General features: G+C 46.0%; 1 protein-coding gene across 1 annotated transcript; it reads left to right on the top strand.

The window, feature by feature from the left end:
* Positions 1-1,081: 1,081 nt before the first annotated feature.
* Positions 1,082-16,323, top strand: Elk1 (ETS transcription factor ELK1). The gene is made up of 6 exons (XM_046442563.2): positions 1,082-1,253; positions 9,569-9,812; positions 12,549-12,992; positions 14,115-14,546; positions 15,163-15,264; positions 15,349-16,323. Exons 2-6 carry the CDS (start codon positions 9,603-9,605, stop codon positions 15,445-15,447), a joined length of 1,287 nt encoding a protein of 428 aa, XP_046298519.1. The 5' UTR covers positions 1,082-1,253; positions 9,569-9,602; the 3' UTR covers positions 15,448-16,323.
* The last annotated feature ends 3,658 nt before the right edge of the window (positions 16,324-19,981 follow it).

Raw genomic sequence — 19,981 nt, forward strand, 5'->3', positions numbered from 1 at the left:
CCCTGCTGGTTGCCAAGGTGACCTTTGTGTAGAGCACTAAGTTACTGGGAGACCCAGTGGTCCAGTTTCAGTGTGAAACCTCTAAAGCACCCTGAAAGTCCTACTGTAGTATTTGCCACTTGATTCTATGCTCTTCCCTCCTTTCTCAGCTTGGTAACCTGGACCCTCCCCTCACCCTTCATTCCTTTTCCAGGACACCACCCTTTGAACTGCCATAGAGAATGGGCCTATTCAGCCTCTTCCTCCTTGTCCTAAGGTTTATCCTTCTCCTGTACCCCAGCAGTTCCTCCAGTACCCTAAATAACACCCCGTGCCCTTCTTAGCTCAACCTTGGCCTCACCCCTGCTTCTAAATGGATCCAGCTCCACCAATAGGCACAGATCCCACCCTCCTTAGTCCAGCCCCTAATCTAGGTTAGGTCCAGCTAACCCCCCCGATCAACCAAGAGCCAGGTTCCACCCTCTTATAAATCTGGACATGACTGGAGCCTGCCCTCCTGGTAGCCGTTTCATTTCTGCCACTCAAGGACCCTTTGCATGTCTGGCAGCTCTCCCGCCTTCCTACCTCTGCTGCGTTCTAAATACGACTTTTGTAGCCAATCCCTGTAGAGTTACCCTGCCCGCCTACGCAGAGCCAGACCCAACCCTCACTTTGCTGGCTTCTACGCCCGTTTCTATATAAGTCCTGCTTCCGCTGAGCGGCGTGGCGTGCAGCGCCGCCTGTTCGGTGTTTTGGCAGCTGTCTAGGAGTCTCATCCGCCAATCAGCTGAATATCAGACCCACCCACTTTAGGCTGTCTGCCATCTATCCCCTTTAGGCCAATCAACGTGAGGCTGGCTCCCATGAGTCTTGTCAATTGCCCATGATCTATCAGTCTTGAGCCAATCAGCACGAAGTACCAGCGAGGCCAAACGCGTCTTCTCCGAACTCAAACGGCAGTCTGCTGTCAATCATTGGCCTTTCAGCCAATCACAGCATAGACTTCTGAGGCAGAGCCCGCCTCTCCAAGCAAAGAAGCTGTGCAGTAAAGCTGTGGCTCTTTGGCCAATCAGCGAGCGGCGGGACGCTTGTCTCCTCCCCCATGGGCCCACGTGAGCCGTGGGGAAAGGCAGGGGCGGCTTCTAGGTGCTGCCGCCACCGCCGCTGCCGCCGCCGCCGCCGCCGCCTCAGATCCCGGGCCTGGGGGGCGGTGGGGCCGCGTATGGAGCCCCCGCCCCCCGGAGCTGCTAACAACGCCGCCGCACCACGCACAGGTGAGCCCTGGGCCTGGAGGGTGGAGGGCCCAGTCCGTGACCCCACGTATCCTTCCCGCCCCCGCGCGGAGGATGTGGCTTGGCCGGTGGCCTGCTGGTGTTCGACTCCCTACCTCCAAGGCTGGTGGACCTATGTGTGGCATTGCTCCCTTATAGTGGATCTGACTGTGGCCTAGACGCCCGCTCCTGCTAGTATAATGGCTCAGTCTGCGTGCTTATGTTTCTCCCCATCCCAACTTACAGTGGACTCGTCCATGGTCTTACCTCCCCACCACCCCCCACTTACTGGGAACCAGTCTGTGGCTTGTTGAACCCCCTTAATAGTAGATGGCGTCTAAGTGTATTTCTCTTAGCCTTAACTTTTCAGGGGTCCTGTCTGTGGCCCTGTTTATTCCATCTCTCCTGTCCTTGAAGCAAATCAGTCCCTGGTGCCATACCCCTTGCACACACACCCCTCTTTCCATCTGACCTTATATTCCTGCTTCCTCCAACCCCCAGTGCATCAGTCCATGGCTTTATCCAAATCCCTAATTTTATAGTGGATCAGTCTGTATGCTTATATTCACATCTCCCTAGTTATCAGACCATTGCCCTAACTATCAGTCTATTGCTCCTCCTTTATTTGTAGACTCCAGTTATTGGGCTTCTCTCTTCTTTTTAATAGTGGATCAGTAGCCCAGTCTATGCCCTGTCCGTTTCTCCTTTTAATCACTGTGTGATGTCTTTTCCTTTCCTCCACTGTTGTATAGGAGTCAGTGAACTTTTCTGTTTCCTTCCTTCCCAAAAGATTAACCACGTCCCCCTCCCTTCGTAGTGAATCTGTTCATTGGGTTTCCTGTAAACCCTGTGTTTTCATTCACACAAACTCTCCATATCTTCCCAGTTCTTTTAATTTCTCCTTCAAGAGGGTCAGCCTGTAGATTTTTATTTCTCTTCTCATTCCTTGTGCTGGATCAGTCTGTGATCCTCCCTGTCCTTTACCTCTTAGTAGATAAGCCTGAGTACTTGTTGAACCCAGAGCTTTTTAGTGTACATTGCACTCCCTCATAGACACTGTTAACCACCAAGACATCCTTCCTCACTGTGGATACATTAATGATACTGATGATAATGCCAATAGGAGCTTAATGTTCATTGAGTACCTGGTATGTACCAGGCAAAGTGCTTTATATTCACAGACTCATTTAATCCTCATCACTGCCCTGTGAGATAGGTACTGAGAAAACTGGAACACAGAGAGGTTAAGTACCTTACTCAAAAGTATTTCAGGGGCTGTGGTTGTGGCTCAGTGGTAGAGTGCTTGCCTAGCACTGGGTTTGATCCTCAGAACCACATAAAAATAAATAAAATAAAGTATGTCCATCTACAATTAAAATATTTTTTAAAGGTGTTCCAGTAAGTACTCAGGGTACAGGATGTAGTTTGAGGTTCCCCTCTCATCTAATCCCATCCCACAAGAAGTCCCACATTAGTTTCCATCTCCATGTTTTTGTTTTCACTGTTCCCTGTGCCCTCAGAGCTGTTTCTGTTTCACACCTGGTCTCAGCACCCACCCACCCCCAATACCAGCAACAGTGTGACCTTAGATAAATGACTTAACCACTTTCTCCTTGCACCTGTTTCCTTATTTCTAAAACAGGAGAGTCATGTAAAGAAAGAATACCTGTTCTGGGCATGGTGGCACATGCCTGTAATCCCAGTGGCCCAGGAGGCTGAGGCAGGAAGATTGCCAGTTCAAAAAGCCAGCCTCAGCAATTTAGGAAGGCCCTCAGCCACTTAGTAAGATCCTGCCTCAAAATAAAAAATAAAATAAAGGACTGGGGATGTGGCTTAGTGATTAAGTGACCTGGGTTGAATCCCTAGTACAAAAAAAAAAAAAAAAAAAAAAAAACAAAGAAAGAAGCCCGGTGCACACACCTGTAATCCCACTGGCTCCGGAGACTGAGGCAGGAGGATTTCAAGTTCAAAGCCAGCCTCATCAACAGTAAGGTGCTAAGCAATTCAGTGAAATCTGTCTCTAAATAAAATAAAAATAGGGCTGGGGGTGTGGCTCGGTTGTTGAATGCCTATGGGTTCCATCCCTGGCACCCCCCCCCCAAAAGAATACCTGTAAGTTAGTAAAACAAGTCACCTCTTCAGCTTTGCCCCCATCACCTCCCTGTCCTGTAACTGCACCAGCCATGTATGCTTCCCCGTCACTGTTCCTTAAACCAGCAGGAACAATTAGCCTCAGGACCTTTGCATTGGCTGTTCTTTCTGCCCCAACACATTTGCATCCAGGGTGGTGTTCTGTTGCCAACCCCGAAAGAATGTGTTCACCACACTGTGGTGCAGGGAACATACTATGTAAAGACACACGTATGATATTTCCACGAATATCAGTTGATTTGTGAATAAGGCAAATGTTATTTTATCAAAAGCATGTGTTCACAGAAGTGTATGTAATATCCTTTATAAAGGCACAGATAGAAAAGATGTTTCTAAGAGACTTCATTTCATTGCATCTGGGTAGTGTTATTTCAGTAAAGCATGTGTTTGTCACACTGTGGTGCTTGAAATACACTATATAAAGGCACACATATAAAAAATGTTTCTAAGCATGCTGTTTATGTAAAAATAAAGTGAACATCTCCCTGACCATCTGATCCTTCACACCCAGCAGGACTGTGGCCCCTGCCCTGCTTTGTTTGTCCCTTTGCCCTCTATCACTGTCTGACATACTGCAGTTTGTATATTGTCTATCCTCGTTAGAATGGGAGTCCCGTGAGGACTTAGAGGTTTTATTTGCTTATTCACTACTCTGTCTTCCACACTTAAAAAATGTACCTGGTATACAGTAGGTACTCAAGATAGATTTGTTACGTGAATAAATAGGGAAATATTTTCATTCAGACATCAGCATGTGGAGCAGATGGAGAAGAAAGGATATGTAGCTAATTAAAATGTTAGTTAAAGCCAGGGAACCAGGCATGGTGGTGCATGCCTATAATCCCAGCTACATGCCTGTAATCTCAGTAATTTGGGAGGTTGAGGCAAGAGGATCACAAAGTCAAGGTCAGCCTGGACGACTTAGTGAGACCATGTCTCAAAACAAAATTCTTAAAAAGGGCTGGGAATATAGCTCATTGGGAGACTGAGGATATAGCTCAGTGATAGTGTGTTTGCCTAACATGTGCAAGGCCCTGGGTTCAATCTCCAATCCACACATACACAAACACACACACACACACACACTAAAGTTGGGGACTGTTCAAATATTTACTGAGCACCTGGTACTGAATACCAGGCATTCTTCCAAGTGCTTGAGATGTGGGGGGAACAAAATAGGCAGAAATTCCTGTCCTTTTTGAACATTTATTATTAAAAGAGAGGGAGCCAGATTATGTAAACAAAATAAGTAAAAATGAGATAGTATGTTAAACAGGTGCTAAGTAGAAAAATTATGGCAGATAGGAATAGAGTATTGAAATGGTTGAAATCTTTGGTACAGGGCAAGGCCACACTTGGAAAGATAAATGTTGAATTGAGGCCTGAAAGAAATTAGGGAGGGAACCATATCAGGGAAATTAGGGAAGAGCCATTGCAAAAGCTCTGAGGTGGAATTTTGCCTGCCATATAGAAAGAACATCAAGGAAGCCATTATGGCTGTAGAAGAGTGGGGGGAGGAATAGAAGCTGAAGTCACAGAGGTGAGGGCAGCCAGATGGTCTGTAGTGGTATAGGCCACGTTGATATGTAGGATTGGGGGGGGGGAGATGCTGACACACTAATGATTTACATTTTTGAGTGTCTGCCATGTACCAGAGACATGTTTTTAAGCCCTTCATGTATATTAACATTTAACCCTCATAAAAGCCCTTGAGGTAGATGATTTTTTTGAGAATATTTAACTCTGTGAGTAAAATATCCCCATTTTACAGATGAGCAACCAGGTACAGAGAGGCTGAGTGCTTGCTCAAAGCCACACAGACAGAACAGGGAAGAGGAACATGAGACTGTTCTCCAAAGAGGAGATTTGCAAGAGTAGCCAGGTTATTTGATGTATTGGTTCATTTAGAAGAAGAATGAATTCTGCCTGGTAGGTCCTGGAACATGATGATTGTGTCATGAAGAGTTCATCAGTGGAAGGAATGGCTCCCCTGGCAGGGAGAACAGCATGAATGTATTTTCAGAGGTGAGAACGCTCCTGAGAACTGTGGCCACCTTGGAGCCTTTGTACACACTGTCCCTCTGTTGCAAGTACCTTTCCTACAGATGTCAGCATGGCTTGCTACCTCCCTTCCTCAAGGAAGCCCTCCCTGTTCACTCTGTGTAAAACAGCATCCTTATTACCCTTTAGGATCCTACGCTTCTGTGTTTCTCTTCAGGGGAAGTGAGGGTGAAGGGTGGCTAGAGTTGCTTGCTGGAGCCAGTCCACCTGGGTTTGAATCCAGGCTCTGCCACATTCCAGCTGTGCCACTTGGGGCAATTTATTTATCTTCTCTGTACCTCCATTGCCTCATCTGGAAAATGGAGGAAATAATAATATCTACCCTTTAGTGTTTTGAAGACTAAATAAGTCAAATGATTAAAACAGTGCATTGCACAGTAAGGGCAGTATGACTGGTTTGTATTTTTAAATTAGTATTTATAGCACACACATAGGTGTCTAATGGGCTTCTGAAACTGTAAAACGAGACTTCTGCTCTTCCCTCAAAACTTATCTCACTGGGTGTGGTGGTACACTCCTGTAATCCCAGCGGCTTTGGAGGCTGAGGCAGGAGGATCTCAAGTTCAAAGCCAGCCTCAGCAATGGTGAGGTCCTGAGCAGCTTAGCGAGACCCTGTCTCTAAATAAACTATTTTAAAAGGGCTGGGGATGTGACTCAATGATTAGGCACCACAGTACCAAAAAAAGAAAAATACCCCCCCACACACACACAGTGCTCCCATCTTAGTTGATTATGATGCTATCCTCCCTGGTGATCAGGTCACAAACCAAGAGTCACCCTTCACTCCTCTCTCTCTCTCACCCCCACCCCCATCCCATGCTACTTGTCAGCACATCTGTTTGCTGTCTTCAGATTTTAGCCAGAACCCTGCCACTTCTCAGCACTTCGACTGCCACCACCATTGTCTCTGCTTGGACTATTGCAGTAGCCCCTTTACTCATATGGTCTATTGTCTTCAAAACAGCAAGAGAGATCCTGTTAAAATCCAAGTCACAGCCTGTCAACACTTCTATTCAACCCTCTCCTGGCTCCTGTCTCACCCAGAATCCAAGTCCTGACAGTGCCCAAAAAAGCCTCACTCAGTCTGGCCCCCAGCACCCTTCTGTTCTCATTTCATACTGCCTCCCTTGACCTCATGCCCTTCCACTGAACTGGCTTCATTTCTCTCTAGCCTGTCCTGCACTCCAGTTTCACAGTCTTCCACCCTGGCTGCTCCCATTTATATACAAGCCTCACTCTTTTACCTCCTTTGTGTCTTTGCTCAGGTGCCGGCCACCTCCTCAGTGCCCTGTCCTCTCTGACTGTCCTTGGAAAAAATAACAGCTCCTTTCCTGCCTGATGTTTTCCACCATAGCCCTTATCACCATATACCATTCTATACTTATTTGCCTTATTTCTTCTTTTGTCTGCCCCACTAAAATGTGAATCCCACTGGAGCTGACATCCATGGCCCATAGTAGGCACTCAGTATATGCTTTCTAAATGAATGAGATGAAGAAAAGTAAACCCATCTGGGTAAGGCAGATTACTAGAACTCCTGGTTGTTTTGCAGTGCTGGAGAGGGAACCTAGGGCCTCACACATAGAGTCCTGCATGCTGTTAAGACTGTCAGATTTCACTTAGCTGCTATAGGTTCTGCGGCAGCATAGAGGAACTGGCACAATTGCCTCTCTTCACCACCAGGGGGAACCCTGAACTTTCTGGGCTTCTGAAACAAGCAGCCTTCGAGATAACTCAGTGGTCTCTAATCTGGCACTCAGGCCTTTGTGACACTTGCCTAAGACTTTGTGAACTGAATGAACTTCGAACTAGCTCAGGCGTAAGAGGATCACATTGTATATTTTGTTGCAGATTAAAGAATGAAGCTGTAAATAATAGATGGAGGCTCTTTGAAACCTTCCGATTTAGGTTTATTCTTAATCCAACCATCCCAGGCAGTTGGACTGTTGATTGATTAAAGTTCATTCCCTTGGAAAACAGGAGGCTTGTGTTTATTTTCAATTTTTTGTCAGGAAAGAGCAGTGATGGAGTGACAGGGAGGAGCCTGTTGTCTGAGGGACATACTGAGAGGTAGTAGTCAGTGTAAAGGGAAGTTTAGCCTGATGGTTAAAAGCTTAGATCACTGGAACCCAACTGCCTGGGTCCAAATGGCTGACTCTGCCACTTACAGCTGGGTGGCCTGTCACGTAGACATCTTGTGCCTCAGCTGCCTCATCTATAAATTAGCAATAATCAGGATACCTACTTTCCAGTGTTGTGATGAGGGATAAATGAGTCAATGCGTATAAAAATAACAATATAGATCTACATTCCCTTATGCAAAACCCCTGGGGCCAGGTGTATTTCAGAACTGCAAATTTTTCAGATTTGAGAAAGGTAACATGGTGCACATATGATATGTTACATAACACCCTCAGCAAGCTCTGTCATCAGCTGCGTTCATATTTCTGCAGCAGAATGTATGAACATTCACATGGAGTAAGGATTGATAAAGACCAGAAAAGGCCTTGTTTTGTTTTAAATCAGATTTTGCTGTCAAAAGACTTACAAAGAAGCTTTCTGTTTTTAGAGCTTTTTGAATTGAAGATAGTGGATAAGGAATTATGAATAAATAAGAAATAAATATTTATTTAGCATTTGACATACCCCAAGCATATTATATTTAATCCACACAATAGTTAATAATTACTCCTATTTTAGGGGTTGGCATGTCATTATCCCTATTTGATCAGTGAGAAAATTTGAAGTACAAAAAAGTTACAGAATAGGCCAAGGGTCACACAGCTAATAAGTTGCAGACCCAGCATCTGGACCCTGACTAGTCTGGCTGGAGCCTGGGTGATTGTCCAGTAGGCCACATTGCCTGTCTGTTAGAGCAGTGCCTGGCATGTACTAAGCAGTCAGTCAATGTTAGTTACTGCTATAATCAAGAAGGAGAACTGCTGGGGGTAGATTGTGTGTTTATCATGCACAGGACCCTGGACTCATTCCCCAGCACCAACAAAAACAAAATATACAAGAATAGTCACAGGTCAGAAGACTAGGGGATAAAACAACAGAGGAGAGTGGGCATTCAGTTTCAGGATGTCTTCATAAAGGAAAATACCTTTAGGCTAAGACTTTAAAAATGAGGAAGACTGCTAAGCAGAGGAAGGGATCCCTACATGCATGAACAGTATTTGCAGGGACTGGTAAAAGGTACCTCCTGAAGCTTGACATCTATGTGGTAGAAAGTACAGATGTTGGGGGTCAAATGAGGGGGATTGTACTGGTTTTCTAGTCCTACTGTAAACTTAGCTACTTAAAACTGTATTTATTATCTCAAGTTCTGTAGGTCAGAAATTTAACACTGGTTTCACCAGGCTAAAATCAAGGTGTGAGTAGGACTGTGGTCCGTTCTGGAGGCAATGGGAGAGAGAATTATTTCCTATTCATTCAGGTTGTTTGCAGAATTCTATTCCTCAAGTTGAAGGAATGGAAGCCCCTGTTTCCTTACTGGCTGTCAGCTAAGGGCTGTTTCAGCTTTAAGAGGCTGGCTGCCCACATTCCTTGGCTGGGAGCCCCCTTCCTCCATTTTCAGAGTCAAAATGGCAGGTTGAATCCCACTCACACTTGGGATCTCTCCATCCCAAGAGATGGCATCCCATTTCTGAGTTCTCTTTCTGCTTCCTTTTACTCATATAATTAAATTGAGCTCACTCAAATAAACCATAATAATCTCCCTATCTTAAGATCTCTAACTTTAATTTCATATCAGAGTTCCTTTTTGCTATGTAGCATAACATACAGCTTCCAGGGATTCAGATATGGACATCTTTGGGGCCCAAGTGGCATTTTTCTGCCAAACATGGTCTTCCTTCTGACCCCCAAAGATTTGCATTTATCCCATGTACAAAAATACATTTACACCATCCTCCAAAATTCTCATCCTGTTACAGGAGGCATCCAAAGCTAGACTGGGGAGCTTAGACATTTGAGGATATTTAGGGAAGGGTGGTGGGGTTTGGGGACAGGTAGAGACAAGACAATAAGGAAGGAATTCTCTTCCTGTCCTGTACCCCCTCCTCTGTCTACAGCCTCTCAGTTCTGAGCTATTTGTCCTCCAGGTACCTCTGGGATGGCGTGAGCGCTTCCCCAGCGATGGACCCATCTGTGACGCTGTGGCAGTTTCTGCTGCAGCTTTTGAGAGAGCAAGGCAATGGCCATATCATCTCCTGGACTTCACGGGATGGTGGTGAGTTCAAGCTGGTGGACGCAGAGGAGGTGGCCCGGCTGTGGGGGCTGCGCAAGAACAAGACCAACATGAATTATGACAAGCTCAGCCGGGCCTTGCGGTACTACTATGACAAGGTATGGACTATGAGACCAGGGCAGGGACCCACTAAAATTTATAACAAATTTAATTTTCTTGTATCAGTTGCTATAGCAATAACTTTGAAAACAATATTAAAATATCATTTCTCATCCCCTCCTCTTGTATCCTCAGACTAAGGCTAGGCCCCTGAACATTTATCTCAGTATTTTTTTTTTCGTGTCTTACTACTTTGCCTAAAACTTTTTTTTTTTTTTAAGAGAGAGAGAGAGAATTTTTAATATTTATTTGTTTTAGTTTTCGGCGGACACAACATCTTTGTTTGTATGTGGTGCTGAGGATCGAACCCGGGCCGCACGCACGCCAGGCGAGCGCACTACCGCTTGAGCCACATCCCCAGCCCCTGCCTAAAACTTTTATAGCAATATCAGTACTGACTCCTCCTCGCCCTACTCTCTTGGGATCCCCAACGCAAAACTGTACCACCATGCCCTGCCTGACACTTTGTTTTTGTGCCTTGCTCTTATTGCCCAAACTGGGAAAACACAATTATGACCAGTCCTTATTGTGTCATTGAAACTCCTGGACCAGTGCTGGGCTTCCTTAGTTATTTCATAATCTTCTCTTACTCCCGAATATATCATAATCTTATTCCTAGAATCAAAACTATCCTGACAGGCTGGGCATAGTGGCATATGCCTGTAATCCTAGCTACATGGGAGGATAAGGCAAGAGGATCAGAAGTTCAAGGCCAGCCTGGGAGAATGAGTGGTACCCTCTCTCAATTTCTTTTTTAGTTGTAATTGGACACAGTACCTTTATTTTTATTTATTTATTTTTATGTGGTGCTGAGGATCAAGCCCAGCACCTTGCACATGCTAGGCGAGTGCTCTACCACTGAGCCACAACCCCAGCCCCTCTCTCGAAATTTTAAAAATAAAGGGGGAGATGGGCTGGGTATGTGGTTTGGAGGTAGAGTGCCCCTGGGTTCAATCCCCAATACTGGGGGGAAAAAAACACTGAAAGTATTACACTAACCTTTCTTCATTCTGTGGAACTCCCAATATATTTTAATTTTGTCAGTTATTTTTCTTTCTTCTCTATTCCTTTATCTAAAACCTCCAGAACAACAGGTATAATGTCAGCTCCACACTCCGTACTCTTAGATTCCCAGAGCAGCATTGATCCACCCCAAAATTTGTATCAGTTTTTACATTCTATCCTATTCCTATAGCTACATTTTTAAGTTTTCCTCTTCTGGTGTTCTCAGGCGCCAAGACCAGTGCTGGATTGCCCCTCCCCACAATATTTGTACTAGTTATTTCATCTTATTTCCATATGTAAGTGAAACTTTCAAAAGAACATTAATAAAATCCCTTTTCCTTTCTCTCCTGAGAAATACAGCCCCACCCTGTTAAATACCTGAGTAACATTAAGACCTCCCCAGAAAGCACTAGTTCATCCAGATTCCGCGTGCTCCCCACAACAGCTGTAGACCTTGGCTTCACACCCTTAATAATTTTTGGCATTTCTTCCATTTTATATCTTATTCCTCTTGCTCAAACTTTCAAAACAATATTAAGAGACTACCTTATTCTGTTCCAGTTCTGAGACCACCAGAACATCCCTGAGACATTCCAGACCAGATATGTCCCGAAATACCCCCAAACATGCTTAGAGACCTATCCCAGTCAGCCTTGAGAACTTCCTCCCAGTATTTATACCAATATCTCAATGTTCTCATCTAATTGCTTATCTGTTACTTCATTTTCTTGTTCTTTAGCTTAAATCTCCATCACAGAATTCATAATGAGTCTTCACCCTATCCTCTGTAGTGACCTTGCCCTGTTCCTTATCTGTGTCTATAGCTCTTTTTTTATACCTTTATTTTATTTATTTATTTTTATGTGGTGCTAAGGATCGAACCCAGGGCCTCACACATGCTAGGCAAGTGCTGTACCGCTGAGCCACAACCCCAGCCCTATGTCTATAGCTTTAAATAATCCTATCAATAATTTATTACCTACATTCATCAACACTAATTTAGTCTCTTCCAACATTTATGTCAGTAGTCAGTTTCATGTCTTATTGCACAAGCAAGTTTCAAAAACTGTGTCCTGGCAGATAGCCCCAATACCCAACCCTATTATCCAGTGGTTCTTGGAGCCAGGAGGAACACATGGTTCTCATCTTTTCCCCCTAAGTGAATCCCACTGTGAAATGGAGCCAGTGTGGGTAGGGGAGTTGGACAGGTAGAGAAGAAGAGTGATAGGGAGACTTGGAGGAAGAGGGATGGAAGGAGAATAAAGAAAGAATTGTGGAAGGGGAAATTGAAAAGGAGGAGAATCTGGGGAAGGATCCAGAGAGGGAAATCTGGGAAAGGGTAACAAAGGAAGAAGCCCACATATTGAGGCAGGGATGAGCAAATTGGGAACAAGTATGACAGCCAGCTGTGGTGGTACACACATGCCTGTAATCCCAGCAATTCAGGAGGCTGAGGCAGGAGGATCACAAGTTTGAGGCCAGCCTCAGCAGTTTATCAAGACCCCTGGCAACTTATTGAGAGCCTGTCTCAAAAGAAAAAAATAAATAAAGGACCAGCCATGTAGCTCAGTGATAAACACCCCTGGATTCAATACCCAGTACCCAAAAAAAAAAAAAAAATGGGAGCAAGTGAGGAGGAGGATGCCAGGAGAAGAGTAACATCCCCCACACCTTCCCTGCACCCTAACCCTTTTTTCTAAAGTCCTCGGTTCTATCTCCTCCCTTCCCAGAATATCATCCGCAAAGTGAGTGGCCAGAAGTTTGTCTACAAGTTTGTGTCCTACCCTGAGGTTGCAAGGTGCTCCACAGAGGACTGCCTGCCCCAAGCCGAGATATCTGTAGCCTCTGCCATGGCAAATGTGGCCCCTGCTGCTGTACATGCTGCCCCTGGGGACACTGCCTCTGGAAAGCCAGGCACACCCAAGGGTTCAGGAATAGCAGGCCCAGGCGGTCTGGCACGCAGCAGCCGGAATGAGTACATGCGCTCCGGCCTCTACTCCACCTTCACCATCCAGTCCCTGCAGCCACAGCCACCCCCGCATCCTCGGCCAGCCTCGGTGCTTCCCAACACCACCCCTGCAGGAGCAGCAGCACCTCCCTCAGGGAGCAGGAGCACCAGTCCAAACCCCTTGGAGGCTTGTCTGGATGCAGAAGAGGCTGGCCTGCCTCTGCAGGTAAGTACTGGAATATGGAAATGAAGTAAGGGCCAGGGAGACAAAGAGGACAGATGCACAGGTCTGAAATGAGAGGCAGGGCTGGTAGTGGAAGAGACATAGAAGTCCTGTTAAAGGGCATAATGGTGGAAGGAGTGACACAGAAGTGCTCTGGTGAAAAAGATGGGGAGAAGAGCTGTACAGATCCTAAAAAGGGAAGGGGAGAACAAATGTGCAATAATTAGTTACCCAACATGTTGTAGGTGCTCAGTTGTATCATTGGTTTAGTGCACCGCTTCCCAGCCTTCAATGCTCAACTGGATGACTTATTAAGCCACAGATCCACACCCAGAATTTCTGATTGATGTGGGCCTGGGGAGAGGTCCTGGAATTTTCTCTTTTTCTTTAATTTGTTTTATTTTTTGGTACTAGGGATTGACCCTAGGGACGCTCTACCACTGAGCTACATCCCCAGTGCCTTTTTTTGTTTTTTTGTTTTTTTTTATTTTTGAGACGGAGTCTCACTAAGTTGGTGAGGGTCTTACTGAGTAGCTGAGGCTAGCAGCTAACTTGCCATCCTCCTGCCTCAGCCTCCTGAGTTGCTGGGATTACTGGCATGTGCCATGTGTTCATCTAAAATTTGCATTTTAATGAATTTCCAAATGAGGAAGATGCTGCTACTCTGTAAAATAATTTTTTCAAACCACTGTTCTCCTAAATGAGGGTGGTATCCTCTTGAGTCCTACCCCCATCAGGTTGTCTCACCTTGGGTCCTCTGCCCCACTTCCATGAAGAAATCCCATGGCCAGGCGCTGTGGCGCATGTCTGTAATCCCAGTGGCTCAGGAGGCTGAATGGCAAGTTCAAGTGCTGTTGCTGAGGCACTAAGCAATTCAGACCCTGTCTCTAAATAAAATACAAAATAGGGCTGGGGATGTGACTCAGTGGTCAAGCATTCCTAAATTCAATCCCCAGTACCAAAAAAAAAAAAAAAAGAAGTCCCATAACCTGTTAGAGAACCTACTATGATGTGCCTCCTTTACCAAATCTTGATTTCCAGGATACTCAATGGGTGGTCCACCGGAGAAGGGTTATCTACCCCAACAACCCTTCTGCATGCACTTTATGCTCATTCCTCTCCCAGGTCATCCTGACTCCGCCTGAGGCCCCAAACATGAAATCGGAAGAACTGAATGTGGAGCCAGGTTTGGGCCGGTCACTGCCCCCAGAGGTGAAAGTGGAAGGGCCCAAGGAAGACTTGGGAGCTGCAGGGGAGGTGGGGTTTGTGCCAGAAGCTGCCAAGGCTGGTCCCGAAGTCCCTCCTGCAGAGGGCATGCCAGCCCGGATGCCCGCTGTTGTTATGGAAACTACAGCACAGGTGGGTGGCCTTGCGGCCTCCACCACTGAAATCACCCAGCCACAAAAAGGCCGGAAGCCCCGGGACCTGGAGCTTCCACTCAGCCCAAGCCTGCTGGGTGGACCAGGACCCGAACGGACTCCAGGATCAGGAACTGGCTCTGGTGTGCAGGCACCAGGGCCAGCACTGACACCATCCCTGCTACCTACGCATACGTTGGTGAGTGTCTGCAGGGGCAAGGATGGCAGCCAGGATGGATGGGATTGGCTTGTGGCAGGTGATTGACAGGAAATAGAGGAAAGTAAAGGAAGGATGTCTTGGAAGAGGGTCAGGCCTTCCTGTGTAATTGGCTGTGCTGAGGCAAGGGCTGGAGGAATAGAGCTTGATCAAAGAAGGGCAGTTCTGGGGACTTTGTGGGTGGGACTGAGGGACCCAGAGTCTGTGGGATTTCAGAGTGGGGCTTTTTGCTTATTGAGTTTACTTATTGAATTTGCTTATTGAGTTTCCTATGATGGGAAGTAAGAGTGGGAAGGTGGACTGTTGGGATGGTGACTCTGAGGTTTGACAGCAGCATGTAAAGTCTGGTGGATGGTCTTGCCTAGTGAGTTCTCAGCAATTGGAGGTGTGCTCTCAGGAGTTGGGAGAGGGTAAATGTGTGAGAGTTGAAGAGATGTCATGGGTGTGACTTCAATAGTTGTATTCTGGGTCTGAACTTTTGAGGAGGGGCCATGAAAGTCTGAGTAGGAAATATATGGTGGGGCTGAGACCAGGTTCCTTCCATTTTCCCTCACCTACCTTCTACTCACTTGAGATCTGACCATTCCTTTCCCTGCAGACCCCGGTGCTGCTGACGCCCAGCTCGCTGCCCCCCAGCATTCACTTCTGGAGCACCCTGAGTCCTATCGCACCCCGAAGCCCAGCCAAGCTCTCCTTCCAGGTAGAACACCCTCCCCCATCTTGGAGAGGGTAAGAGATGCTAGAATGGCCCCTGTTCATGACCTCTCCCTATTTCTGCTCCCAGTTTCCGTCCAGCGGCAGCGCCCAGGTGCACATCCCTTCCATCAGCGTGGATGGCCTCTCGACCCCCGTGGTGCTCTCCCCAGGGCCCCAGAAGCCATGACTACCGCCACCACCAACCCTTTCTGGGGTCACTCCATCTGTGACCCTGAACTTCTCTCCAGTCAGCCATCTCAAGGAGAAACATAGTTCAACTGACAGACTCAAGCTCTAGTTGTGGTGGGGTGGGGAATTCCTGGGAAGAAGGATCTCTCACTAACTCCTTCACCGAAAACCTACAACTTCTCTCTTCTTCGTCAGTCCCCCAGTGGCCGCCCTTACACGTCTTCTACTTCAGTGGTAGGGGCGGTTTATTTATTTATTTTTTGAAGGCCACTGGGAGGAGCCTGGCCCAACCCTTTTAGGCGGGTGGTTAAGACATCTCCCCCATCTCCCTACTTTTTTCCCTAAGACAAGACAATCGGGGTCTGGCTTGAGAAGGACCTTTCTTTATTTATTTCTCAGCCTGCCCTTGGGGAGATGAGGGAGCCCTGTCTCCATTTTGGGGTGTGGGTAGAAGAGCTAGTTTGCTTTGTTTTATTATTCCTGGCCATCCCAAGGGTTCAGGAAGAATTTATCCGCTTTAATGGTTTAGGAGTCTTGACCAAGAAAGGATCACACCCTGGAAAGAGGAATTTCCACCTCCCCAACCTTTCTCTCAGACAGCTTGTCCTTTATTCGACCAACATTGTGGCCAGGGAGGAACACCCTTTTGTTGTTCTCTCCCCTGAGAAGCCATTCCTTTGTCTGCCAAACTCCCTGGGGTCCTGCCTGTTACCTCCCAATGGAGGGTTTTTTTCGGGGGTGGTCCCCGTCTGGGGGGCCCCTCCAACCAGTACTCCAAGTCTCCCTGTCTTTCACCCCCTGCCATTTTGATAGTATAATCTATTTTTAAATGGGGCTTTTCAATAGGGGAGAGGGAGGCATCTCTTCCTGTATCTGATGGGGTGGGTGGGTGGGAAGGAAGGGATTTGGGGGTGATCTTCATGCTGCCCCCAAGTGTTTATTTTTGATACCAAACGTATTTTCAGCTCCCTCCCTCCCAGCCCCCCAATTTCCTGCGGGCGGGTACAAAGGACCCTTTAAGTGTCCCTGGAGTTGGGAGGGAGGAACAGGGGACATAAAGCCTGTCTTGTCTCGATTCCAGGCTAGAGAGGGTGGGTTCAAAAGACACCTGAGCTCATCTCCTCTCAGCACCAGCCCAACCCAGGCCTGGGGATCTGGGGGTTGGTGATTCGGGGACGGTGCTACACTCGTCTCCTCTGTTTGTTTTACTTCCCCAAAATGGACCTTTTTTTCTAAGAGTCCCAGAGAATGGGGAATTGTTCCTGTAAATATATATTTTTAAAGGTGTTGCTGGAGGCTGCTGGTATTTTTTTTTCCCCGATTATCTTTGGGACAAGCTGAGTGTGACAAGCACGACTTTGTGTGAAGGGCGATGAGGTTGGGGCAGAGGTTAGTGGTGAGAGAAATAGTAATAGAGACTGCCAGTTGGTCACTGGGTGTGGCGAGAGAAACTGTGGAAAGTTGTGATAGTGTGTTGTGCATGTGAGAGAAAGCAGATGTACGACCACAAACTTTTGACAGCATATCTATGAGAGCAATTGTGGCTACATTTCAGAAACTCACTTTGAGACTGAATGAGTGATTAAGATACTATACAAGAACCTGTGACGGTATGTATGAGATACAGTTCAGGAGAAGGTAACAGGAACTGCAGATTGGTCACTGTTGGACACACTGATGCTGAGCAAGACAGAGTGAACAGAACCACATGTGAGAGACTATGTGGGCAGGAAAGTAGTGGTGAAGATCATCAGGGACCACATGTAGGTGAGAAACCTCACTGTATGTAAACAGGCGACTTGATGTTTGAGAAATGGCTTTTATATGAAACTCTGTGAGGTCCAAGTGACAGCTAAAGCTGTAGGAGTGCACACACAAGAAGTTGATTGTGTGAGAGAGTAGCTGTGAAGCCAAGAGGCCAGAAACCCAAGGTAGGAGAATGTGTGTGTGAAAATGTTTCATAGAGACTGTGGTCAAGACAGAAACAGAGGGTGGTGGTTTCCAGGATCATCTGAGAGGCTGTAATTGTGCGCATGTGTGTGTGAACCTAAGACTGGTGGCAGCTGGTTTACAATTAAGGCTGCAGCCTCTCCACAGGTTCTGGTGAGACTGAAGGACTGCAGTGATACCAGAAACCACAAAACTGTCTGAGAGAAAAGAGAAACTGTGTGAGAGACCAGCAATAGCAAACACTGGAAGCCAGCGACTGTGGGAGAAAAACCTGACAACTGAGCAGTGTCTGAGAGTGTGTGAGTCTATGAAATATGTCATAAAACTAAATAAGAGACTGCATGTTTGTGTAAAAGCTGAGAAGTTGACACCAAGCCAATGAAACTACCGAGCAACCACATGATCAGTGCACATGAGAAACTTGCGAGGCTGTAGTGTGGGCCTGTGTCTGATAAGCCAACTGTATGAAGAAAATGATGGTGTACATGCCTGCACAGGGCATGGGGGGATAATTGCGGGAGACTTATCAAGAGCCTAGTGGCCATTGTGAATTAATGGCTGCATGTATCCAGCATCTAAGGAACCAGTTTTGTGCATAGATAGGCAACTCTTTGTGAAAGACCTTTTTCAAGCCTGTGAACCAAGGACTCAGTGTGGTGGAAGCACCTTGAGAAGGAATGTGGGGTGAGGTGAGGAGACAGTGTCTGAAGATGGTGATACTGTGTGCATGTGAGTCTTCCTGGAAGGCTGTAAGAGGCTACAATCAGGAACTGTGGGGGTGTGTATAAGTGGCTTAAGTAAGAAGGGAGGGGAGAGATAGTGACTGTGTGTTCAAGAAACTTCTTAAGAGTCTAGTTAGTGGTGACTGTAAATGAGTGACTATTTGTGTGAGAAAATGGCGAGGCAAATGAAATGGTTCATGTTGTGAGAGAGTGTGACCATCTTTGTGTACATGTGAAAAACTGGTGAGAGAAAATATTGGTGATATCGACCAAATGAGACAGGTTCTAAGACGTGATTGGGTGTGTTTGAAACTGTTAGCAGGAGACTGTAGTGGGACTAGGGATCAATGGTAAAGAAATGACTCCCTGAGTAAGTGACAATGTCTGAGTGTATGAGTATGTATGTGAACCTGTTCATAAGAGACTATAGTAGAAGCTGTACATCCAGCTTCTACACTGTGTGTGTATGTATGGGTAATAAAATAAAGCACAAGAGAAAATGAGACCAAATGAGACAGTGTATGAGTGGTCATGGATGGAATGTACCAGACCTAAGAGAAAAAAAAAAAAAACTGCCTTTGTTTGGCCTCTTCCGCTACAGGCCTCTTCCGCTCAGTCCCCTCGTCTGGCTTTTCCCAGTTCTCCAAAACTTGAAATGCTGGGGTTCCCCTTGGTTTTCTCTGACGCCCCCTTTTCCTCATGCATCTAGGTAGTCTTCTCTGGTCCCAGCACTTAACATAGGACTTTGTCCCCCAAGATGACTCCCAGATTTTTATCTCCAACTCATACCGTTTCTCTTAGCACTTACCAGAATCTCAGGTTTCATTTGTTTCATTTATTGATTTGCTCAGCAACCATTTATTGAGCATCTTCTGTTTGCTGGTACCCATCTGATTCCCTGCAGACCCAGCAGTTAACAAACCAGCACAAACCCCCTGCCCAAGTGAAGCTAATATTCAGAGAGGGAGACTGACAAGAAACAGATAAATACATTATATCAGGCAGTAATGTGGTAATTAAATAAGACAAGTCTCTGGCTCTTTGCTTAAATAAGGAATCTGCCGAGTCATTTCAATGCCTAAACGTGTGTGGGAGAAAATGAAAGTGCCGACAGTTCTCATCCACAGGGAATCCTAAGTATTTATGCAGTTTAGGAACAAAGGAAATATCGATTATAACATTATTACCAGGGCAACAGGTGATTAAATAAAGCAGCCAGGCAGAATTGCAGGTTTCTTGGGGAGTTTGTTTTCACTGGGTAACACAGAACTGACAGTTGAAGTCTTAGAATCTTAACAAGACCCATTGTTCAAAGCAAACATTCAGAGACAGGCTTATATTCTCAGAGAACAGAGTACATCTGTAATGGATACAAATATTCACACACACCTTATCACCCAGAAAACAAGAGCAGTATTCTTGAGAACTTGTTTTCAACACCTGACCAAATTCTTTTCTCTTGTTTTAATTTGTGGAATGGTATTCTTTATCCATGAATGCAAGAGAAATTAGGCATTGCCTTGCTATCTATGCATAAACGTATACGTATACATACACACACACACACATATATGAAATCTCCATCCATCCATATCCTTGCTGTCTTTTTATATATAGATAAGTTGTAGATGGACACAATACTTTTTTTTTTAATTTTTCTGTGGTGCTGAGGATCAAACCCAGTGCCTCACACATTCTAGGCAAACACTACTACTGAGCTACAAGCCCAGCCCCTGCCTTGCTATCTTAGGTTCCTTTCTTGTTAAAAAAGGTTGTTCTTATTTTTATACATTTTGTAGTGCTGGGGATGAAACCCAAGGCCTTGCATACACTAGGCAAGTGCTATACTGCTGAGCTATA

Source organism: Marmota monax, unplaced genomic scaffold (assembly GCF_021218885.2).
Source record: "Marmota monax isolate L192 unplaced genomic scaffold, Marmota_monax_Labrador192_F-V1.1 WCK01_AAM20220418_F8-fsc00170, whole genome shotgun sequence".
In the NCBI taxonomy this organism is placed as follows: Eukaryota; Metazoa; Chordata; class Mammalia; order Rodentia; family Sciuridae; genus Marmota; species Marmota monax.

Excerpts from the sequence above, each read along its gene's own strand:
- Elk1 (XM_046442563.2), top strand. The coding sequence starts at position 9,603 with ATGGACCCATCTGTGACGCTGTGGCAGTTTCTGCTGCAGCTTTTGAGA. Across the intron at positions 12,993-14,114 it reads AGGCTGGCCTGCCTCTGCAG|GTCATCCTGACTCCGCCTGA; the intron begins GTAAGTACTGGA and ends TTCCTCTCCCAG. Across the intron at positions 15,265-15,348 it reads CAGCCAAGCTCTCCTTCCAG|TTTCCGTCCAGCGGCAGCGC; the intron begins GTAGAACACCCT and ends TTCTGCTCCCAG.